At 42.1% G+C, this 25,513-nt stretch overlaps 1 protein-coding gene and 1 long non-coding RNA gene across 2 annotated transcripts in view; both read left to right on the plus strand.

The window, feature by feature from the left end:
* The window catches only part of LOC117949212, a 19,382-nt gene extending 15,682 nt beyond the window's left edge, over nt 1–3,700 (plus strand). The window contains exon 3 of the long non-coding RNA XR_004657651.1: nt 3,590–3,700. This is a non-coding gene — a long non-coding RNA (uncharacterized LOC117949212). The remainder of the gene's footprint in view (nt 1–3,589) is intronic.
* abtb2b (ankyrin repeat and BTB (POZ) domain containing 2b) overlaps nt 1–25,069 on the plus strand; it is a 51,926-nt gene extending 26,857 nt beyond the window's left edge. The window contains exons 2-17 of the mRNA XM_034879281.1: nt 6,749–6,898; nt 10,394–10,604; nt 16,822–16,974; nt 17,082–17,247; nt 17,948–18,037; nt 18,157–18,258; nt 18,863–18,959; nt 19,732–19,867; nt 20,562–20,839; nt 20,932–21,110; nt 21,272–21,377; nt 21,639–21,741; nt 21,832–21,919; nt 22,113–22,181; nt 23,147–23,260; nt 24,100–25,069. Of these exons, the coding sequence (XP_034735172.1) occupies nt 6,749–6,898; nt 10,394–10,604; nt 16,822–16,974; nt 17,082–17,247; nt 17,948–18,037; nt 18,157–18,258; nt 18,863–18,959; nt 19,732–19,867; nt 20,562–20,839; nt 20,932–21,110; nt 21,272–21,377; nt 21,639–21,741; nt 21,832–21,919; nt 22,113–22,181; nt 23,147–23,260; nt 24,100–24,333 (2,276 nt within the window). The 3' untranslated portion in view covers nt 24,334–25,069. The remainder of the gene's footprint in view (nt 1–6,748; nt 6,899–10,393; nt 10,605–16,821; nt 16,975–17,081; nt 17,248–17,947; nt 18,038–18,156; nt 18,259–18,862; nt 18,960–19,731; nt 19,868–20,561; nt 20,840–20,931; nt 21,111–21,271; nt 21,378–21,638; nt 21,742–21,831; nt 21,920–22,112; nt 22,182–23,146; nt 23,261–24,099) is intronic.
* Nucleotides 25,070–25,513: the final 444 nt, after the last annotated feature.

The raw sequence follows: 25,513 nt of genomic DNA on the forward strand, positions 1-25,513 counted from the left end.
GCAAACAGTTTTAATAATAATCAAGGAAAAAGTATGTCTTATAATTGTTGTAACAGTAGTGTTATTATACAGTGGTATTTGTCTGACCTTGTCATGGCGGCATGTCCAACACCATTGTGGGGGATAGCTTGGCTGGGCTAGGAGGAGCTGTGATGGTTTTGAGAGATGGTTTGGACGGACCGGGGACTGTCTCAGGCTTTGTGGTGCATTTCAGCCGTGATTTGTGGCTGGGATCCCACATGACATTTGCAGGGTCAACCTGAGAAATGCAACCATGACGGCCGCAAAAGAATCCATCCCTTGTGCCGCTTGTCTTCCCCGGCCTCACCCTCTTCAGTCTCAGATATTCGTCGCCCCCCTCCGCCTGTCCGTCCTCAGTCATACCCCTCCTCTGCAGTACTCATTCGTCTTCCACCAAAGCAGGCCCGCATGATTCATCGTTATAAAATCACAATCTTAATTCACCCTGTTCAGGATTTAGTTTTATAATAACTTTGCTTACTGTTTTTTATGACTTTGATTCTGATTACACTTTCTGAGCCGACTGCATCACAAACGCTACTTTCTTATACATACGACTGTAGAAAATAGATTTTAATGCTCTCCCTTCTCTTCATTGAAGCCTCTTTACAGTATTGTGGTGATACGCAATGTGCTATAGGTGCCACAGAAAATCTATTTTTGGAAGTGCCAATTTGTTTTGATTCGTCAGAGATATCAATTTTGAGCTAAAAAAATTGTGATTCATATTTTTTCCCCGAATCGTGCAGGCCTGCACCAAACCCTCAGTCCCTCTCTTTCTCTCAGCTTCTTGTCTCACGCCATCCTCGCTGTCTTATCCTCAGCATCTTCCAGTGCCAGATGAAAAATGATGCATGCAGTACTGGAGATGCTGGAGCTCGGGATATTAGTGGCGGTGGTGGGGACAGGCCCTGGTTGGCCTGTGGCCCTACATCAGCCCCAAATGACGCAGGCTGGGGTTCCGCGGTGAAGCAAGCAATGGGGTGGGACTGTGGCAGTACTGAGGGTGTGGTGGTGTGCAAATATTTGCCACAGCTTTGAAGAAATATGGCAGAATCAATTGAAAGTACATTAACATTTGTAAAGATTTCACTTTTTTCCAAGACATGTCTATTCTTGGCATGCTATATAAAGGCCAATGAAAATGTTGTTAAAGAACAAACGCATAATCAAGTTGATGTTTGACGCGTTTGGCTTTGTTTTCTGTAAGATAGACATTTAAATCTTTTAATGCAAGAAGCAAAAGGAGCAGAGCTGCAATGTAACAGTTGCTGAATGCATTCTTAAGTGTTTACCCGTTCATTATACTGGCTTAATTAGTCCTCCAGGAATTATAAGGTTTTAATATGTTTTATACAAATACGTAGAGTTTAAAGACGGAAATAACATATAACAAGAAATGACGTGATGTGACGTTGTTGGTGAATCACTCTACAGGGAGTCAGAAGAGCTATGTTCATTTGCATACCATTACTCATTCCCATAGACACGCACACTGGCCAACACAGTCATTTATTTCATATATAAAAAAAAAAGATCTTCACACCCTACCCACATTAATGACACAGAATCAGAATGGCTCTCACACCTCAGGAGGCATGAGTCCCTCTGACATAAGTTGGAATCAAGCCATTTCAAGCCATTTGTGTTTTATCTGTTTTTATTTTTTAACTGATTTTGTGTAAAGCACTTTGAATTGCCCTGTTGCTGAAATGTGCTATACAAATAAAGCTGCCTTGCCTTGCCTTCTGAATTTACACTGCAGGTAACACCTACTACTCCGTCATGGAGGCAACCGTAGCTGTGGTGGTCATAAAATAGAGCCTGACCGACCTATCAGCAGGCCGATTTTAGTCATTTCCCGATCAGGATCGGCATTAATAATGGCCAATTAAATATTCATTCATCAGAATCATTTATAAGAACAACTAAAGGATTCTGATAAATGAATATTAAAAAAAATAAAATGAAAACGGGCCGTCAACCATGTTACAAATGTTGGTGTTGCATAGTTTGTCCACCAGAGGACTCTTTATCACGTCCCTGTTGTAGTATTATTTTTTGTTATTGTGTTTTGACTTTAAGTTTCATATCTTCATACTATCATACTATTTTATTGAAGTCATAAATAACTACAAATAACTAATGTTAGGGAAATCTGTTTATGTTTTTGTTACGGGTTTTGGGATATTTTTCATATATATCGGATATCGGCCTTAAAAATCCTTTATTGTTGGGCTCTATCATTAAACCTCAGGCAATTCAGGAGATTATACTTAATATGGGAATATGGAGATGATAATGCGAGAGGTCTCTGGAGAATGCAACCATCGCTATCTAAAACCTCGGCCAAGGCCAAGAGATGAGTGGAGAATAAAATGACTTCACCCACATTCCTGCACGTGCTTATTATCATTGTAAGGGATGAGAATCAAGCTGCAAACGCAAAGCTCGTCAACGTTACCCAAACACAATGGCCGGGTTAGCTCGGTTGGCAGAGCAGGAGGCCATGTATAGAGGTTCACTCCTCGACGCAGGGCCGCGGGTTCGACTCCGACCTGCTGCCCTTTGCTACGTGTCAACGCCCGTCTCTCTCCCCTTTCCTGTCTTTGTCTGTCCTGTGGAAATAAAGGCCAAAAAATAATCTTTAAAAAAAAATGATAGGTTACTTGAAGTGACACATGAAAGGAGTGCATTTATTGTCTTTATGCACAGACGTGGGTGTTTTCTTTGTGCTCGTGTGAGTGAACAGGGATGTGTTGGAGCTTGTGGACAGTTGGGTTGTCTGACGCACATGTTCTTTGTAGCAGAGGGACTCTGCTAGAGGCAGCCGTTTCCATTGTGTTGGAACGGGGAGTCAGCACATATTATACAAGTCAGATGGTGCAGAGAAGGTGCGTGGGGGGGGGGGGGGGGGGGGGGGGGGGGGGGGGGGGGGGGGGGGGGGGGGGGGGGGGGGGGGGGGGGGGGGGGGGGGGACATGGAGAGTCCCTTTCTGTATGAGACTAGATTCCCTTTGGCAGCATAACTCTGCTGGAGTGAACATATGCTTAATTCAATCAATATGTCTTTCATTTATGAAGTGACTTTCTCTGCTAGACTTTGTTTTTAGGAAGTCAACATATTATGAGCCCTGTACCTCCAACTCTCTGTAGTAATATTGCCCTCTTACTGTCTTTGTGGAGCAGTTGATGCACACAGCGTGCCATACAGACTGGACGATGTTTACGTCCAGCACACGCCATTTACTACTGTACCTGTCTCAAAGATTACCTCTCCTTTTTATTGTGAAATAATGCGACTGTTTCCATATACACAGTTGACACAACAAGTTGTAAAATAGGCTGTGATGGCAACTTCTGCTTTCATTACAAAGCAGTGTGTTTGTGCATGTATAAGACAGAGCCCACACTCCGGGACATAAACCCTGCAGTTTAAGATGAGCAAATCCAGCTCGCTAGTCCACACAGACAACTCTGGTTGTGTTGCCACACTCACTCATAACACAAATCACTCACTGCAACATACTGTATACAGCACGCGTTCTGCAATAAAGTGGCCTATTTAGTAGAGATGTTCCAATACCGATACCACTATCGGTATCGCCTCAGATGCTGCCTAAAACGCTGTTATCGGTATTGGGAAATACTGGAGTTCATTCACCGATCCAACACCATGTAATAAAGCCCTGAAGAAAATCTAAGTTTAAGTAGTTGATCTATGTTCTTTTTCAGTTACAACTGATTGTCAAACCGGATGAAAAAGGAAAGTTCATGGCATTTATTGATTATGTTTGTTCATGTTTCACAAAGAGTTTAACCTGAGCCAGACCGACAACAAAGATAGAAATCATATCACATCCATACAGGGAGAGTAGTATACAGCTGTTAAAACGATAATAAAATATATGACACACTGGTATTGGATTAGTACTCTGTATAGGTCGATAAATAAATTAATAAATCAAAAAATTGTATCGGACCATCTCTATATTTAGTATCAAAAAAGAGCTAAATACAGTGTATAGCATCCGACAGGCTCTACCTCCACCCCTGCTTGTGGGATATCTGGATAAGTTGTAATTCTGCTTGGCTTTGTGGTCACATGCAGACTAAATGTCAAATATAGAACATAACCGGAATTTAAAGGTAGTCAAAGTCGGGGACATAACCTTTGATGCATACCTTCTGGAAACTTATTCCAGCTTTGAGCGCGGTACTGTATGTGTTAATATCTCATCATATTAACAGTGCCAAAAGATAGACGAGACAAGTATATTCTGTGAAAAGGTTTATTGGTAACCACTAGTTTGAAAATAATAATAATAGTCTGTTCAGGGTGTTTTGTATTTTTTCATATCCTCTTGTGTCATGAGGTTCTGAAAGGAGGAGACTTCAGAGTAATTTATGGGAATTCTTTTCAGCTTCCCTCTCAGGTTCCAGTGGGAGGACGCCGCTCGCCGGAAGCACACGGGAATGTCATTTTAGGGATGGCAGCCCATCGCTTCCCTTTGAGGATAGTACGGGGGAGTTTGGAAATGAGGAACCTGTCCCGATCATCTTTCCTCTTTTCCATTTCTTTTTTCCATCACCAACCATAGCCTACTCATTTCCTCTGGCCTGGCAGATACCTCTCTTCTGCCATTTAAACCTTGTGTCTTCCCGTAAAAAAAAAAAAAAAAACGGTTTTTGTCAATGTTTTCAACTTTTTCTTATGTTTTTGTCCCTTGTTCCAACACTTTTGAGGCTTTTTGGTCACTTTTTTTGACATTTTCATCACTACATAACACTAACTTATTAACTTTACAGTTTCACAGTTCTTTTTGGAATTTATGGTCAATAAACCTCATTTATAGGAAATTATAGCTAATGTTTGAGTTAGAAAAGCAGAAATTAGGAATTATTTAGACTAAAATTAAAGGAATGTATGTTGATGGATAATCACAGATTGGAATATGTCAACTTTTACTCAATACTATTTCAAAACCACATTCACTGTTTTGTCAAATGCTATAAAATTGAATATGACTAAATTAATGAAAGTAGAGATTTGTACTTGCCAAAGAGCATTGTGTGGAATCACTCATGTTATTTTGGGGAAAATATGAAGAACATTTATCTAGGAAAGCGGGTCAATTTGACCCAAGGACAACATGAGGGAAAATAAAGGTTAACCTTTGGGCAGCTTACCGTGTTCACCCAGATCGACCAGCTGCACGGTAGCTTACAGCACAGTCTGGTTCTTACACAACCGCATACTGCTCCCGACAGAGCTAATGAGGGTGTGGGAGCTAAAAGCCAGCAGGGAGATAATAGGCAGCAGAAAACACCCGTCTGTGTTCCCTCCTTCACGTGTCACAATTGCTATTTTCGAAGTGGAAAAGCAGTGAAAGAGAGCAGGGGACATCTTCGGGTTATATAAGAATGATGGTATCTCATCACCGGCAATTAGTCTGACAACCAGTGTCATGCAGAATAAAAGAACAAACCTGGTGTTTAAATTCTACATATCACAATCTTTCTGTTTATCTGGTTTTATGAAGGGAGGTAATTGAGGATTGACAGGTTTCTATATGTTCTCCTTAACATCATGCATCCAGTTTGTCTAACTGATTAGGTCTCCTGATAGTCCATTCAAAGAGGAAATACCACACGTGTCCCAGATTGACTGTTGTTACACCCCAAGCCATGATAGTAGATGGAGAACCCTTCAAAAGAAATGTACTTTTATCAAGGATTTCATCCTTCATATAGACCATGATGTTGTTTATTTTAGTGTAATAGAAACAGTTATTTCACCTAATTAGCTTACATTTCCATTAGGCGTTAAAGTTGATTAAGTAGTACTACTGTCAGGGGCGTGCGTGCGTGCAGGCTTGTTTAACTACATCTGTGGGGTCCACAAAACCAGGAGTTCAGTATACTTGTGGGCTCCAGACAGCTTTATGGGGCCAAAATGCTGGACCCCACATGTTTGTGTGTGTGTGTGTGTGTGTGTGTGTGTGTGTGTGTGTGTGTGTGTGTGTGTGTGTGTGTGTGTGTGTGTGTGTGTGTGTGTGTGTGTGTGTGTGTGTGTGTGTGTGTGTGTGTGTGTGTGTGTGTGTGTGTGATAAAGGTCTTCTGGTGGTTGATTGTTGATTGATGAAATCCTATATTTGACTCCATACCAAACTTTCATCTTACTGAGTGTTCCCATATACTGCAGTCATATCAGCTTTATCTATCATCTACTCTTTCATCTGACATCTGGAAATCATCTGCACATATGATGAGTATGCATCAAGCATATGCAGTATGCGTTGCATATGTTGTAAAACACCCATGATTTAAAGGCTAATTAATTAATATCTGCAGTAACACTGAGTTCTTGACTCCATCTTAGTCTGTCTTGGTACTCCTAACTGTGAGACCTCGGCCTGCTTCTGATGCAGTGTGCCTTTGTTTTTTTTGCGTTAGCCTAATGTCCCTGTGTGCCTTGCTTATTTTCCTGAATGTGTTAGAAGCACGGCTCACATTCCCTTGTATGTTTATTTGCCCTCAGCGGTGTGGATTACATGTCACCAGGATTACAAATACACTATGTAAATACCAGCAGCAACTGTTTTGGGACTTGTTCAGAAGCAGTGTAGATGGATGGTTGCTGAAGTTATGGAGGCGTGTTCGTGCCGCTCACATATCAATTCATAGTAATCATGAACGTCATTCTCCCTCTGCTTTTGTCTCCATAGGTGTTTTGTCCCTCCCGGCCCATTTCAGTCCCTACACAGAGAGCCAGCAGACGTCGGTGGACAGCAGGGAGGATGCCTATGCCCAGCTGGAGCTGAGGACGCTGGAACAGTCCCTGCTGGCAACCTGTGTGGGCAGCATTTCTGAACTCAGTGAGTACACGTAGTTCAGATTGGTGTGTGTGTGGTCCTGGATCTACTTAATATTAGCCGATGTCTTTTCTTCACATTATGTGTTTAATCCATGAAATTCCTCTAAGATCAATCATAAAAGAACACCAGTGAAGATGTCAAATATTCTTGTTATTACATACAGGCACACATTCCAAGAAATAATCAACTAACTGTCATGTGTTTTTAAAGAATTGACCACATTCAGAACACTGTCTAAACACACCTTGGTCTTCCCACTCTGTTAACTGGCTCTCAAAGCCAGGAAGCCTTTCTTCTGCCAAAATGGCTGTTATTTCAGACAGCCAAGTGCCTGGGCCGGATTAACAGTCAGGGGAACTGGTCACCTGCCCAGGGGCACAGGACATCTAAGGGGTCCTGGGCTCCGTCAGATATTATGTTAGATCACATTATAAACGCAGTCCTCACTGGCCTCTTTATATGCAGATTTTTGCAACCCGTTCATTCCAAATAGTATGTTAAATCACATAAAAAACAGTGTCAGTGTCTGTAGGTCAAACTGTACAATAGATTGTTCGAATGTGTTGAATAGCCAACAACCAATATAAAACCAACTTTACCACGGCCTGTCACAGCGAGTCTGACGGCCCTGCATCCCGGCAAAAACTGAAGTTAAATTTGTAATAAACGTAATGTATGCTAAAGGCAAGTCAGCACCAACAGCATCAGAGTGTCTATTGTGTTAGCCTAAAGTCAATTCGCTCCCTCGTGACTTGTCAGAGCATTCTGCCCTTTGATTAGTTTAGTGTTTTTAGGGGGGCCTTGAGTCTTGTTGCCCAGATGGCCACGTTTCATACATGATTGGTGAACAGAGCAGCATGCCGACACACACAGTCAATCTGTACTGTACTCTACTCTACATATGGTTTGTTTGACCTGGAGGCTCTGCTGGAGTTGGCAGATGATGGAGACCAGGAGTCAGGTCTTTAACAAGTGAGAAAAAGACAGGAGTAGAAGGGAAGTGAAGGGATGGAGATAGGAAGGACGGGGGATTAAGTTTAAGGATGGAGTACATATCTGCTAAAGCATGGTTGTGAGATAGATGGATAGATAGATAGATAGATAGATAGATAGATCGATAGATAGATAGATAGATAGATAGATAGATGGAAATTGATCCCATCAAAATGGGAAATTATAGTGTTCAGCAGCAAGATATCAGTCACACAGCACAGAATATGAATGCAGTACTAGGATACAATGTACATACATCCAATATACATGAAATAATAATAGGTCAAGGGAAAGGTAGAGAGGTTAAGAGTGAGTTGTCAGAGCAGGAGGGATGGAGAAGATTAGTGTTGGTGAGCGTGAGGACGCGTTTCCTTCTCCGAATAAGCCAACACACACTGCTATTTGTTCCTCTAGCACAAGGCCACGTTCATACACCAGAGTCGTTAGTGAGGCATTAAGAAAGTGTACACACACACACACACTCTCTCACTCTCGAACACAGACACACTCTTTCTCTCAGACTGCTCAGTGGTCTCTTTGTGCCACATCTCTCTCTGGTGGTGTGAAGCCGGCCTGTTCTGGGCAGGGCTGGCATCCTTCAGACTCATTTGCGCCTACACACACACACACACACACACGCACACACACACATGCATGTGTTGCTCACAGATATGCATTCACACAACAAAAACACAGAGGGTTTGGCACTCTGATCTTAGCCCAAGGGACCAGACAGACACAGGGGCATCTGTGCTAAGGAACTCAGTCCTGCTGGATCTGTAGACTGGACTTGGCCAGACACATGAACACACAGCATACATAAACATGATGGATAATGGATGGCAGGGAACTGGACATTTCAGCTAAATGTCCAAAATTGTTGGAAATGTAGCGTAAGCAATAGGCTGGCTCGGAAAGTTGTGTTCATACACATTTGAATGTTTCATTTTTTAGCTCCATGGGGGTCTTTACCAGCTATGGGAAACTAGGAGTATTTGACCATCTAGTTAAGTAAGAGAAATATAACAGATCAGAGTTTGGCTAACCCATATAATATGAGCTTTGTGCTAAAGCCTGTAGAGCCAATTAGCAAGCTGGGTTCACACAAAGTCCAGATAAAAACGTATGTAAACGTCTGTGTACTGAATTGTATTTCGTAGTTAACATCCTTTAATTATCTTATTCTTTGAAACATTTTATTATCCTGCAACTTAAAAAAAAACAAACAGGCACATCACAGTTTGTTGACTACCAGGCTTCCACAAAGACTCCAATATTAGCTGTAATCTAAGAATGAAGTATTTCATATCCTTCTGACCCCTGGAGCTTAGTTTAGCCCCGGGGCACAATAAGGGCTGGAAAGCCAGGGGAGAGGCTCTCCATCTTGGGCCAGAATTCCTAGGAGACCTCCTGGAGGGACTGCTGGTGGTGGTTAACACAAAGAAGGCCCTTCAGCTTGAAGTGGGGTCTGTTTTGGGAGGGCTACCTCAATCTAACCCCCACCTCAAAGTACCCCAAATATAGACACACACTACACACTCACACTGTTGCGTTGCCCCCCGGGCAGCCTCCCACTCACTGTAATCTGGTTAGAAATTAACCCGGGGGTAATTATGCTAAATGAGCGTTACACAATCCTAAATTCAACCTGGCCTCCCACCCTCACGCTGCCTCTCTCCCCCCCTCCTCCACATCCTAACTGATATTTTGTCTCCACTGTGATCCTGCTATGAATCTCATGGTCACGCACTTGGCTGCTATCTACAAACTCCACTCCTGTAGCCCTTCGCCCTTGTTGTGCAACTATTAATGTCTAATTAGATTAATACAGTGTAATTACACTGTACATACAGTTATCTGAATTGGCCTTTATCTAAGTGCACACGTCTGACCACTTAGCTCACAGTGTGGGCGGATGAATCCTCTGATAAGGTGCATGTTTCTTATGTCTTTATCTCGGCACAGCAGAGTTTTCCAGAAGTCAAGAGAATGTTAATTTTTATTGATTTTTTTCACAATACTCCAGCACAGATCTAAACCTCCCTTCCATCATGTGACTGACACCCACCTTTCCAGGCTGACTGCAGTAATTGAAAAGCGTCAATACAGAAACAGTCGAACGGTTCTTTAGAGCCTGTGATCAGCTGTCTGTCAGCCCATTAACTCCTTCAATGATTAAAGACAAATGGCTGTTTACACTGGCCGTCTGGCTGTGCTTACTGATAATGACACTGCTAATGGCAAATACCACTAGAGACATGGAGCGAGAGTATTGAGTAAAGGAGATTTAGGAAAAGAGGAAATCCAGTTGGATTAGGAGCCCACAGGGTCTTTACTGAGCAATAATAACTGTACTTTTTTAGGGCACACATACGACTCTAGTGTTCCCTGATGCTCTATTAAAGAAGGTAATTACATGAAATGAACAGGCTTCATGTATTTATTAGAACACATATCTACTAAACCATCTTACTCCAGTCCCTCTTATTTCCTTTGTTCCAGGCGACTTGGTGTCCCGTGCAATGCACCACATGCAGCGCCTGACCTCCGTGCGTCCAGGACTGAGCCCGGCCCGCCACGCCCGCCCCCAGCAGCCCGTGTCCTGGTCACCGGATGCCCTCCACACCCTTTACTACTTCCTGCGCTGCCCACAAATGGAGTCCATGGAGAATCCCAACTTGGATCCCCCACGCATGGCGCTCAGCAAGGAGAGGTGGGCGTCACGCATGGCCTGACAAGACCGTTTTAGATGCTCTATAAAGTGTACCACAAGCAATAACAGATCTAATCTTCGGCAGCCATTTGTTCATGCATGTTATGCTTTGTTTTCCTGATTACATTACATCTGTAGATTCAGTTTGGTTCATGTGGTTGACAGAAATGAACAAAGAGGTTCTAATCAAGTGAACAGCTTTTTCACAGACCAGATTTCTTAAAATCTGAATCAGAAATACTTTATTGATCCCCGAAGGGACGTTCTGTGTTACAGTTGCAAGAGTATCAAAATATCAGAGTAGAAATATAAATAAAGAAATATATGTACTGTGGATATGTACAGTATGTAGTTAGTTAAAGGAATTTTTATGACAGTATTTACATAAATAAGGAGTTATAATGGTGAACAGTAATAATGAATAAATAGTAGCAACAGAGTATTGCACAATTTTTAAGCTAGTTTTATTGCACAGAACAGATAATATTATCCAGTTTCAAACTCAAGAAGTGTGTGTGTGTGTGTCAGACACTTAGAGGGAGGAGTTATAAAGTTTGATGGCCACAGGCAGGAAGGACTTCCTGTGGCGCTCTGTGGTGCATTTTGGGGGAATAAGTCTCGGATTTAGCCATCCCTAATTGCATTGCCCTCTGGTCATTGAAGTGTCAGTAAATTACAGGTGAGCAAGAGACTCCAGGTGTTAATGTTAATCTCATAGAAGGGTTCATTGCACCTTTAGAGTGTAAATTTGGCTGAAGACTGGTGATTTAAGGGATTTTCAGGAGGTGGTAATGGTCTGTAATTCTGTTAGGGTCGCCTCAGATCTTCCTTGGGTGTCCTTTTGTAGAACAATTATGACCATGCTTGCCTTTTTAATTCCTAAGACTAGATGTTGAAAATATTTGGACAGGCTGAATGCAATGTAGCACGTCAAACTTACATTTTATATTCTAATATCATGGTTTTAGCAGTATACCTGTTGATTTTGAATGTTTTTCTATGCCTTGGCTTTATATACGTCTCAGGAAAACTATTTCATGTTGTTGGCTTTCCACAGAAGGTAAGGAGTAACCCTGACCTGAGTCATGTTTCTTTTCTTCAAAAATGCCATCAGTTAAAGTAAGATTATTAGTTACAAATGTGTGAGAAAAGTACTGGCAGCCGGCTCACACATCTGTGCCCCGGTCTCACAGAAGAAAACACTCAGACGTGTGTGTGTGCTCTCCAGAGAACCCATATGTTAAAAATGTCAGTGGAAGGTGCTCTTCTATGTGTAAAGGTTAATTAAACCTTTCAAACGGATGTATGGAGGCCTGTCTAAAGGTAGCACTAAAGCATACAAATGGGATGCAGCTTCCACTAAAGTGTGGGTTGAGTTTTTGTGTGTTTTTCCCCTCATTTAATGTTGGAACCTCTATAAAATTCACCCGATTGTGATTGTAAAGTTACGGTAAGGGCACAACATCTGAGAGATGATCAGTTACGTAAATGTTTTTTGATGAAATTATCCAAATTTTTGACCTAAGCACACGCACATCCACTCACACACGTGCGTGAGCGCTCAGGGCCAGCTGGTTCCACTACATTAAATAATGAACAGACACAGTTTGAGTGAGAAAAGGTTGGCTCCTCATTAACATCAAAGAGAACAGAACAGCTAATACACACCCCTCTTTTCCCTATCCTGGCTGTTTCTTCCAACCCCTCAGATGTTTTGAATGTTGGCTTTATATCAGTGTGGTTTTTGTGTGCAGGATGAAACGATTTAGCATCCTGTTATACTGTATACTTTGGAACATCTGCCACTTTCTGTGATTCTTTCTAGACTAGATCAACTGGTTTGCTTACATGCTTCTCTGTGGGACTGTGTGTAGTTTCTGTAAATGTCAGCAGGCATGACAGACTCAGGTGGTAGAGTAGAGCAGCCCAAACCTGGTAGTGATTACAATGTAAGGGCTCGGTACTTGATACAGACTGCTCTCCTACAATGGGCCTCTCAATCTCTCTGGCTCACCTCCTATTGAAAGCATTTTAAAGTCCTGTTGGCGAAACCTAAAACCACCAAATCTGTGTCGGCCACATCATCAAATATTACAGGGAGCCTGATGACAGCCAGAATCCTCGAGACTACAAGAGCTAGCTGTAACCGATGATGTTGTATAATCTTAATGATTGTATCTGAGTGTTAAGACTGCATAAAGTGTCTTTGTGTCCACCTACTACTTCTGCATTTACACTCCTCTTTAACCCTTGCGTTGTCTCCCCGTCAAAATTGAAAATCAACACTTTTTTTTTTTGTCTCTTTTTTTCAATGCTTTTGGCGCTTTTTTTGACGTTTTCAACACTGCATAACACTAACTTATTAACTTTAGTTTTACAGTTATTGTTGGAACTCATGGTCAATAAACCTAATTCATAGGAAATTATAACAAATTTTTGAGTAAGAAAAGCAGAAAGTAGGAATTATTTAGACTAAAATTAAAGGAATGGATGTTGATGGATAATCACAGACTGGAATATGTCAACTTTTACTCAATACTACTTCAAAACAACTTCAATTTCTTTTTCCAAATGCTATAAAATTGAATAAGACCCCCCCAAAAATTAGTGAAAGTTGAGATTTATACTTGCCAAAGGGTGTTGTGTGGAATCAATCATGTCATTAATACAATTAAAAAGAACATTGATCTAGGAAAACAGGTCAATTTGACCCGAGAACAACATGAGGGTTAAGCCACAGCATAGTAAAAGAACTTTGATTTGTGAGGAAAGTTATTAACAAATCTATTTTATTGGTAGAATCCCTCGTCTCCCCACTCCAGAACGAGCACTTCCAAACACTGAACAGACCACCCCAACCCTCTGGCCTCCTTCAGCGGATGCAAGGGAGCCCTAATGGATAGATGTGTTACTCTGATAAGATGTAGTCCGTGGAGCTTATGTCTAACCACAGATACATCAGATATGGTGGCACCCCCCTCCCTCATGTAGCCTTAATGAGAGTAATCTGACTCTAGATCAGTGGTAAACCTTGACCCTCTGCAGCGCATGATGGGGTCTGCTTAAAGACCAGATTGAAGTTTCTTACACTGTGAACGCGCTCACAGTGGCTTCGGGATATAGGACACACTGAACATAATATGTGGCTGGTGTAGCATGTGTGAAGTTCTCCTGGGGAGTAAAGCCTTTGCTTTTCATGTTGGACAGGGTAGAGTTCAAACACACCTGACCACAATTTGAGCTGACTGATTTAATGACCAGCCAGATGGTGGTGAGAACGGCGCCATGGACCGTTTATATGCGTGTGTAGTAGGTGTGTGTGTGTGTGTGTGTGTGTGTGTGTGCACACTGTTCTCAGTGTGTAGCCTTAGCATGTCGATCGTGTAGGCTAGCCAGAAGTGCTATCTAGTGTCAGTGTTAACAGGAGGCTCTGCTTTGATGTCTTACCGACTCTCAAACAAGGCTGAAGTTTGGGTTTCAAGTTGAGGGGCATAACCCAGACGCAGGGATCAGATGGGTCAGATGGGAGGTGTATGGGTGGGGGGCGGGGGCATTTCATGTTTTGAGAAAAAAAGGAGGGATGAATTGTGGGATAAGGGCCAGAACTGCCTTGGTGATGGTACAGACATGCTCCATCTGTCTGCAGTTGTGGGCCACTGAGAAAGGTGCATACACATATGGTACATGATACATTTGTCTGCATCAACACACACACACACACACACACACACTCACACACTCTCTCTCTAATACAACATTAAAGGTTAATTGGTGTAAAACTTCAGCTCAAAGTATTTTATTGGAAAACCTGGCCATGAAAGGAACCACCATGGTTATTTTGCAGAAACTAGAATATTTATGTTTTTTTCATTACTCCCTAAAACACAGGCTGGGAAAGCCTGATTGATAGAGTGGAGGATGGGAAATCTCTCTGATGGATCAATAAGTGTTAAGTGGTAAAAGCTTGATAGAGTTGATTGGAACTGCTTTAGTTCTGGATTCAGGGCCGTCTGCCGGCCTGAAAGCAAGCATGCTGTAAAGTAGCTGGGTGGATGCCTTGTGGCATTCAGAAAGACAGACACAGGCACAAATACACACACAGAAAGAAAACACACAGTCCTATTTCTGGTGAGTCAAGCCCATTAAGAGGAGCATAACATTGATTCCCAAGCCCACTGACCCTCCTCACCTCAGAAACAGGACTTTCTTATCACTCTACACCCTGCAGCACTATCACCAACCCCCCTCTTCATCATGACATACCCCACCTGCCTCCCTGCCAAACACTCAAACCCTCCTTGTATGCACCTAACTGAACCATTTAGCATTCCCCTTCCACTCCTCCTCATCCCATCAGTCTCCTGTCTGCTCGTTAATCATCATGCCTGGGTGACAGCAGGGTGTGACCACTGACTAATGACAGCAGTGACATCAGACAGATGAGCTAGAAGACAGAAACAGGCGACAGTAGGGCATGTGCAAGTTCCTAAGATATACTGTAGATAATAATAATGTGTGTAATTATAATATGTCTGCTATGCAGTTGTTAAAGGACAACTCTGACAATCTGAAAACCCAGTTTTATTTAGCACCATATCTGCTTTAATCACAGTTGTATCCATTAACAACCATCCAGTTATGAAAAGCTTTCATTATCTACGTTAAATAGCTCTTATACATATTTCTTTGTTAAATTCCCCTGCATATTACATGAAGTGAGGTGTTCACAAATTCTGACTTTCACCTTGTGAAACCTTCAGATAAAATGAAGATCAACTTTAGTAAAGTGACTTAACAATATACATTATTAACAAAGCACAGTGTTTTCTATGGGAAACTACAGGAAATTTACTTGAATTAAAAAAGGTGTGGAGAATAAATGGCACTGCAGGGGTCCCTGTGCTCATAAACAGTAACAACAATCCCTATAGCATGCACAATACAATGCTATATGCCTGTATACTGCTCACGCTTTTGCCTTCATCATCTGTATTCATCATGATCATTGGGGAGTTTGCGTCTCCGCCACTTCTAAGAATAACATCACAACAGGAGAAAGGCTGCTCAGTGTCTTGTGATAACACTGAGGCAGTGTTCAAACAATCATTACCACGCTTTGAATGAGGCTCCATAGGATCAAAGGCTAAGCAACAATAATGTGTCATTGTTCACGGCCACACATGGTGAGAGAAAGGCACACATAAGACGGGATTAACACCAGATAACCGGCTAGACGTGGCGTTGCAGATCACCAGTGGTTTCTATGGGGCTTCAGTTGAAAGATGAGGACAATGAAGAAAGAAAAAAATGGAGAACAATCACATATTCCAGATGATTTTCAGACTTAATGTTCTGCTCTCTTTTTATTCCTCCACTGATGTTAACTCCACTGTTTCTCCAAGATTAATCCTGTCTATCATTTCTATTTTTATCCTTTCCTTGCCTTATTAGTTTCACACGGTTCTCTCATTCCTAGAAAGCATCTATAAACAATTCCAGAGTGCTGCACCTTTATTTATCTCCCTTAGGTAGTTCTTTCGGTTACAGCTGGTTTAAAAATAGACAATTTATTCCAAAGCCACTGCAGGGTTTTTTCTATCACACTACAGCACAAAGGAAGTCACAGTTCTGTTTTCATCTCCCATCACATCTTACAGACAAAGAAAGCTGATGTGTTACTGCATCACCTGGAAACTAGTCATGTTTTATGCACACATCTGTTATTTTTGTGTGTGTGTATGTGACTCACTGTGCACTGGTCAGGGGGAGTGGAAGTATTTCCAGACATTCACAAGTCATCTGTTTGTTTCCCTATCAACATGGCTGAATCAGTGAGTGAAGACATCCTCCGCACAGATGTTGCCATGTACTACTCCTACATTAAAGTTGATAAAAAATGTTTTGTACCAAGCCATATTTAGTATTTATTTATTTGATTAGGACAATGCACATTAATCAACATTTCTGTAAATGTGCCACTTGGCTAATTTTCAACTGTAGTCCTAGTTACCCACAATGCATGTCTTTAAGGTAGGAAGAAGTCCGAGTACCTGGATGAAACCCACGCAGACACAGGGAGAACATGCAAACACAGAAAGGCCCAGAACAACCTGGATTTGATTCCAGAACTTTCTTGTTGTGAGGCTGCAGTGCTAACCCATGAGCCACCATAAATGGACAGACAGAAGTGCAATTATGAATCTTTTCTATTTTCCAGGCCATTCCTGTTGCTGCCACCTCTGATGGAGTGGATGAGAGTGGCCATAGTTCATGCTGAGCATCGCAAGAGTCTCTTGGTGGACAGTGATGACGTCAGGCAGACTGCCAGGCTACTCCTTCCGGGACTGGACTGTGAACCAAGACAGCTGAAGTAAATGAGAACACACACATACTGGATCTGGTCGCATTCAACTCCAGCTCCTCTTCTCAGACTCAGAGTATTATCTTACTCTGTCTTTGTGTCTCTGTCTCCGTCAGGCCTGAATGTTGCTTCAGCTCCTTCAAGCGTCTGGACTCCAAAGCCGCCACAGACAAGTTCCACCTGGACTTGGGTTTTCGGATGCTCAACTGTGGACGCACAGATCTCATTGGCCAAGCCATCCATCTGCTGGGGCCAGATGGGGTCAACAGCATGGATGACCAGGTACTGAACACCTGTCTCTTTGTGTGTAGCAGTATAAATGTGTTGATGAATATAGGATTTTGACGTTTGAATTAATATTGCAACTCATTCGACAAAGGATGCGCTTCATTTTATGAAATTATAGGAAATCCAATATTCTCTTCGCTTCTCAGAATGGAAATTCAATAAAATTTGGCAACCCTTCCTAGATCATGTTCGGTCTGTCCATATAGACATTGACCCTGACGGCTAGGCAACTAATTATATCCCCATCCCCCTTTAACACCCCCCCCTGTTGTTGTTGCTTTTAAAATCTCTCATGATTTTTTATTTTACTTTTTATTACTTGTCTTTGTGAGCGTATGAGCATTCATGTCCTGTATGTTAGTATCCAAATGTGAAGGCATTCACAGCCTATATCAGACTACCACTCCCACGATTACCTGTATCAAAATTTGACCCTATTTAATTTCAATGATATCTCTTTGTAGGGGAGGGTGGGGGTGGGAATTGGGTGTTAATTGTCTCCTCGTTAGTACCTTGTGTGACAGATTGACTCTTTGTCTTAGTTTCATCCATGGATGAAGTGTGATGTGTATTTGTTATGCTCAAAATCCCTGCAAAATGATAAATATTACATACATATTCAGAGATCATTTTTGAACAGCACTTCATGTATTTGTTTCTGTGTCCATTGCACTCCTTTCTGTTCGTCACTCAGGGGATGACACCTCTGATGTACGCCTGCGCAGCTGGAGACGAGGCCTTAGTCCAGATGTTGATTGATGCCGGGGCTAACCTTGACGTGGCGGTAAATGGGCTTCAACAACTTAAACATACATTTAAAGGGCTGCACGGTATGTAAACTTCTGCACTGGAGAGTATTATCTTCATCATGGTTTGTAACACCCATTCGTCCCGTACGTTCAGGTTCCACCGTGCTCCCCAAAGCACCCCTCTGTGCATCCCGACAGTCGACACTGGGCCGCCCTCACCTTTGCTGTGCTGCATGGACACATCTCCGTAGTGCAGGTTGGAACCACATACACACACATGTAGTTTCTACCAACATATAGTAGAGCCCAATCGGCAGTTCCCGATATATCGGTTGAAATATCCCGAAATATCGGTATCAGTATTTAAATGGACGTTTTTTTAACTACTTAATTTTTTTTACTATTCCTTCATCAGAATCATTTATAATGACAAATAATTGGAACAGTATAGGGAGCCGAAATCTGTTTATGTTTTGAAACATAGATTTACAATATATATATCTATATATATATATAGATATATATATTGGCCGATATATCAGCATATCGGATTTGTAAATAACCAAATATTCGTATTGGTATCAGCCTTAAAAACCCTTTTATTGTTTGGCTCTACCATATAGCCAGTGTAAAAAACCCAAATTTGACAATCTTTATGAGTAGTGTACTTTTTACTCGAGGGGAAATGTCCTGCTATAAAGGCAAAATAAATGCAGATTGTTCTACGTAGCCCTGAGCTTGTGGTGGATTGTTATACTTTCAAAAGTTGACTGACAAATGTAAGGTCAGAGGTCAAGTGACAAACGACTTCCAGGATGTCAAACAATGCACATTATAACAGATGTGGTGTGTATCTCCAGCTCCTGTTGGATGCAGGGGCCAACGTGGAGGGGGCCGCAGTCCGCAATGGACAGGAGAGTACAGCAGACACCCCATTGCAGCTGGCTTCAGCAGCAGGTGGGCAAACACACACACACACACACACACCCACACAGCACACATACCAACACAATGATGATGTTAGAGCATTGTCCGTCTTACAGAAGATCTGCGTTCTGATTTATGGCAGCTAAATTACTACTCACTACTCAATTATACAGGCAGAAAGTCTGGAAGGGACACATGAAGAGATTACTGAATTAGAGCCACTGTCTGCAAATCAAATAATAATACCTCTCACAAATATCAGTCACAAGTATAGTTGAGGGCTAGCTTTTCAAAAGACCACTAACAGTAGCACTGGATTGATTTGTGAATGACACATTGGCTGAAGCAACGAGGAAATGAGAGGGTAAATATAGGCACCGTGGGTGCTGCCTGTGGTTGTTTAGAAGGCTCGGGGCAGCATTCCTCCGTGGGATCATCTGAAAGCCACACGTAGCTGTAGTAAAAGAGACACATGTTTTACATACCAGCAAGGAAAGTGTTTAAACAGGGCGTAATATGAATGCCTTTGCTTTTTTGAAAAGGCAAAATATGTTCACTGTTTAATAAAGCCAGAAAGAAGAGTATAACTGCACTAATGAATAATAACATAAGCAATAAAAACAACAACAAGAACAATCGAATGAAGCCATGAAAAAATGTTAAGTTGTAGGATGATAGGTTAACTATTCAAAAATATAAAGTAGACTAATCCTTTGAGGAAAAGATAGTTATAGTTGACATATTACATTATATGTGATGAGGAAGTTTATTTGTATGTAATTGATTGTTATGTGCTTCCCAGGCAACTATGAGATGGTGAGTTTGCTCCTGGCACGCGGCGCAGACCCCTTATCAAAGACCCGCGATGGAAATGCCCTTACGTCATCCCTCTATGAAGACATGAACTGCTTCAGTCACGCTGCCGCACATGGACACAGGTACGTGTCTCCCGTTCTTATTGGACAACGACATGTTGTCAACAGATGCCGTTTGATGCGTCTAACAAACTGCTTTTGGCCTTTCAACTGCAGAGAAGAAAGTAACACTAAAATAACGCTAACTATGTCGGCACTCTATCATACATAGAAGTCTGGATTGATCCCCTTATGAAGTGGTGAAATGGAAGACCTTGAAAGGTTCAAGAGTTTAAAAAAAAAGCAAATTCAGGGCCTCTGGGTGGCCTCTAGCTCACCCGGTAGGAGCGTGCGCCCCATGTAGGCTGAGTCCTGCAGCGGCCCGGGTTTGAATCCAACCTGAGGCCCTTTGTTGCATGTCATCCCCCATCTCTCTCCCCCTTTCGCTCCCATCCACTGATACTAATAAAGGGGAAAGCAAAATAATAATCTCTACAAAAAAAAAATGTCAGGGCCTCCTTCTATTCAGAGTCCATCTGTCTCTAAACACCAACTGGTAGCGTAAACCTCGCCACCTGTTCGCTGTGTGTATGTGTGAACACAATGCAGACTCAACACTTCACATTCCACAGTAAGGGTGACAGATTATGTAATCAGAGAGGAGGGTACAGGGTCACAAAAACTGCATGTATGCGTTTCAGTTTGGACGCTAATTCATGTTTTCATGTTTTCCGTGTCTTCTTTCTTCCCTTCTTCTTCCTTCCATCTATCTTGTTAGGAATGTGCTTCGAAAGCTACTGAGTCAGCCCCAGCAGGTCAAAGAGGATGTCCTGTCTCTGGAGGAGATCTTAGCTGAGGGGGTGGAGGGTGAGGAGGCCGGGATCTGCCCTTTCCTCCCTCTCTCCCCCCTGCCCACCCCTTCCTCTGGCCATGGGGCCCTGCCAGAGGTGGGCATAGCAAGGCTCTGCAAGGCCAGGATGAAGGCTCTGCAAGAGGCCAGCTACTACAGCGCTGAGCACGGCTACCTGGACGTCACCATGGAGCTACGAGCCTTGGGTAGCTAGCACGTGTCAAAGAGGATTTGCTTACTTGTCAAATTGTGATTTGTTTGGAAAAACCATACCAAATCTGTTCCCCTTTGGACCTAGGTGTACCATGGAAACTACACGTGTGGCTGGAATCTCTGCATTGTGCCCAGCAGCAGTCCAGGGCCGGGGTCGCCCTCTCACTCCTCAGAGAGTTCACCACCATCAAAGAAGAGGACTACTGCGAGGAGCTGGTCACCGTAGGCTTGCCCCTGATGTTCACTATCTTGCGTAGCACCAAGGTACAAACATATGATGATGTACACATACATCGGCCAATATATCAGTAGATCGGATTTTTAAATAACCAAATATTCGTATCGGTATCGGCCTTAAAAATCCCTTATCGGTCGGGCTCTATTTTAGATGTATTATATAATGCTCGCCTTTCTCTTGCCTCCAGAATGATGCCATTATACAGCAGTTGGCAACTATTCTCAGTCACTGTTTTGGCCCTGCACCTCTACCAGCCATCCCGGGGATGAAGGCAACTCTTTCAGCACAGTTGGGTAAGGCAACTATGAATCTTCCAAGTATATGAAGACACAAAGCTCAATTAAGATGGCTTTATGTTGACATTTTAACTAATTTACTATGTTTCCCAATTTGCCCTTGATAAATTGAATGATAACATATTGTCAAAAAAAGTGAATTGATCACAATTTCCAGTGTTCTATCATGCTGGACCAGTGTTCAGACTGGCTCACTTGTCACTGAAAAGCTGTCCTGTGAATGGAGTTGTGAGGAAGTGCTGATATGTTTCCCTACAGACCCTCATTTCCTGAATAACCAGGAGATGTCAGATGTGACGTTTTTGGTGGAGGGGAAACCGTTCTACGGCCACAGAGTGCTGCTGATCACAGCTTCTGAAAGGTGGGTGCAGACAGCTTCACACTGGACAGAAAGAGACATACGTACAGACAATGGTCAATGTTTTGATCAAAGATATTTGTTTTCTTATAGATTCAAGTCTCTGCTGGCGTGTTCGGGACCAGATAGAAGCCCCAACAATCACATTGAGATCAGTGACATCAAGTACAACATTTTCCAGGTAACAAATACACTCTTTATTTAAAAAAAAAATACTTCTCTTAGTATTTCTTTATTTCCGTGTAACACAACGCCTCAAGATTGATTAAAAAAGGAATTGGAGACGGACATATCTTCATATTACGAAATGCGTACATCATTCAGTTTGCATTAACCAAACGTTTTCCCTAATGAGACCTTTGACCCCTCTGCAGATGATGATGTCATACCTGTACTGTGGAGGAACAGAGTCGCTGAAAACAGCTGTTCCCGACCTGCTGGAGGTGAGAATCTCTGAACAGAGACACACCAGCTATCTGTGTGGTTGTGTGGAACATACTTCTTAGAACCTCTCAGTCTCACCCGTTACAACTCTGCTGACAATGTGGGTGTACTTGCCCCAACAATACCATTAAAACATAAAAAATATTAAAAACGTAATCACCTTTTGTGTTGAGAAATAAGACTGTTGGCACAGCAGAGTGCATGTTATGGATAAGATTCCTATGAATGAGTATGAAACAAGTGTGTACACTGGACACACAACAGTTATCTATACATTGGTTTTTTTCTTCTTCACTATTCAGTGACACCTCTTGGATTTTAGTTAAGCCCTGCAAGTGCAGTGTTTATATACTGCTTTTTAAAGGGTTTAAATGAGTGTAAAAAAGCTTGGTTAAAACAGTAAATTCTTTTTAGCTTTTATCCAAAGCAACTTCCAATAAGTGCATGCAACCATGTACATGGGTACAAGCCCAGTAAAGCTGGGCGGGGCTGTGTCTCCATGTTGCTGGTGGGCCATGTGTGAGTGAATGGGGGCGGGGCTGTGTCTCCATGTTGCTGGGGGCCTTGTGTGAGTGAAAGGGGGCGGAGAGTAAGAGGAGAGATCCAAACACAGACACGGCTTTACAGAAGAATTGGGTCATGTAACGCATGTAGGAAAAAAACTGAGTGTTTTATGAATGGAATGACACATTTAAAATGTCGCTTGATCACGCAAATTTGATCGTGGAAAGCCAAAATCGGGATCATGATTAAAACTGTATTAATTGTGCAGCCCCAGGTCTATTGCATTGTAAAACTATTTACATACACAGCGACACTGTTTGCTGTAGGTCAAAGTGGATAATAGTTGAAAAGAGCAGCGAATGTTTGACTAAACTAACTGAATTGAATTTTGTATCCAAGTGTTGGATTTATCAATGTTACTGAATGAAATATAAAACAAACCTGTGCTTCCCCCCTGCAGTTGTTGTCAGCTGCTAGTCTCTTCCAGCTGGGGGTGCTGCAAAGACACTGTGAACGCATCTGCTCTAAGCTCATCAACCTGGATAATGCAGTCAGCATCTACAAGACCGCCAAGGTAACACACCTGAGAACCCGGGATCAAGTTCTACTGATGTGTTCAGAATAGCAGGCTTTATTATATAGCAGACATGTGCTCTGTATGCCTCTGTAACTACGGTGACTCACACAATGTTTCATGTTTAAAATGACAAAAAATCGCAAACTATACAATACAAAGTGGGAGGATCTAATTTCACACATCAACTGGGAAATCCAGTTTACTGCACAAAAGACACAATGTTACATGTAAACACTGAAAAGCAGTTTTCTTGACACTCAGCTAAACTTTTATTAACCCTCGAGTTGTCCTCTCAGGTCCAAACAGAAAATAAACTATTTTTAATGCTTTTTCAACACTTTTTTATTGCTTTTTTGACGTGTTTGAGATACTTCTTATCACTTTTTCATGCTTTTTTTAATCAACATTTTTTTTAATTTTTGTAACACTACCAGCAGTTTACTGTATACATCACTAACACCAATATATCACCACTAGTTTTACACTATTTTTTCCAAATTCATGGTCAAGAAACCTCAATTAAATGAAATTATATCAAGTTTTTTTGGGGTGAAATAAAACACCCAAGATTCAATTAGGTAGTGAACTGATTCTTTAGCTTTATATGAAACCATCCATTTCATATTTGGTCAATTTGGATGAAATAATCCCAAAATTTCTGATGTAGAAACTTTTGAAAACAGGTCAAATATGGAACCATCCATGTTATATTTGGACAATTTGGATGAAAGAATCCCAAATTTCTGATGTAGAAACTTTTAAAAACAGGTCAAATTTGAACCTAGGACAATAGGAGGGATTTGGCAAAAACATGACTTAGTCCTCTCTTTTCCCAGGCCCATGGTTCAGTGGAGCTGAGCTCATTCTGTGAAGGTTACTTCCTGCAGCAGATGCCTGCTCTGCTGGAGAGAGAGGGCTTCAGGAGCCTGCTGTCGGGCCCCGCCGCGGCCCGGCAAGGGAACAACTCCACGTCTACGCATATTCACTGCCGGGGAGATCTGCCTCTGGAGGAGCTGGAGGCCACCTTGGCTCGACGGCTGCGCTCTCTCTGCGTCACCTCCCGAGTCTGAAGACAACGGGACAGCTGCTGAGGAGAGAGGACCAAAATAATGTCCACACTGATACAGGATCAGATCTTAAGACACTGTTGAAATGGTTTGAGTGCAGATGTTTTCATAGCAACATCTGATCCCATCTCTGGCAACAAGCAACTCCCACAGTGCTTTGACACTCATGAACACAGATCAGTGACTTATTTGGCAGCAGTCTGCAGACAATGCACCATTTCATATGGTGTGCCAAGCACCCCATCCTGGCATTCATTGCAGTGTTCGGCATGTTTATTGGACAATGGGATGCTTTTTCTCCAAGGCTCGGGAAGCTTAAATGGAGACGCAACAGATGAATGCAACAGGTGGGAACTCTGACTTATGAAACACTACTGGACATAAATGGCAAAATGAATAATTGCTTTGGAGGAGTGGGATCAACGATAACCTCCTGGTTCTGACTGAAGCTATGTGAAGGGACAATAGACTGAGTCAAGGGAGGCAGCCATGCTGGACTTTTGGCTTTGTCCTGCTCTAAATAATAATGCAGAGTTGGAGGACGTAGGTAGACTCAGTGCCTCCAGATTTGATGTAAGCTTTGGATTTAATAATGTACTTTTTAATGTAACTTTGTTTTTATTTTTTTAAAGTATTACCGAGGAAACAAAACACTTACTGAAGAGTGGGATGGACATTTTCTATTTATAGAGAAAAAAAAAGAAGATCTGAGAGTATTTAACGGGGTGTTCCCTTTTTATTTCGTTTTTGATTTAAGCAAATTAATATTATTGATGAAAAGGTTGCTTTTGTGTAGCTGTTGTTTTTCCAGGTACACTTTAACAGTTAATGAAGCTTATGTATGCTGAGGTTTAATGCTTCTATACAGTTACAGCAGCGGAGGCCAACATTGGATTTGCAATAGATAAAGTCTGTTTTAAATGCTGTTTTAAATATTGTAATAAACCTGGTCAAACAAGCTTTGTCATTTTCACTCGTACACACTTTCCATAAATGTCACTGCGTACTGTTATGTGGGTTCATTTCCACAACTCACTACACGGGGTCAGAACACGGGGTACAAGGGGTCAAGTTGTGGAGGCGGGGGTGGGGGCATTTTTTTAATATGTTTTATTGATTTTTAGTAAGATTAATATAAAAAAAACCTGACTCACTATACACTCACCGGCCACTTTATTAGGTA

Source organism: Etheostoma cragini, chromosome 8, assembly GCF_013103735.1.
Source record: "Etheostoma cragini isolate CJK2018 chromosome 8, CSU_Ecrag_1.0, whole genome shotgun sequence".
Lineage (NCBI taxonomy): Eukaryota > Metazoa > Chordata > Actinopteri > Perciformes > Percidae > Etheostoma > Etheostoma cragini.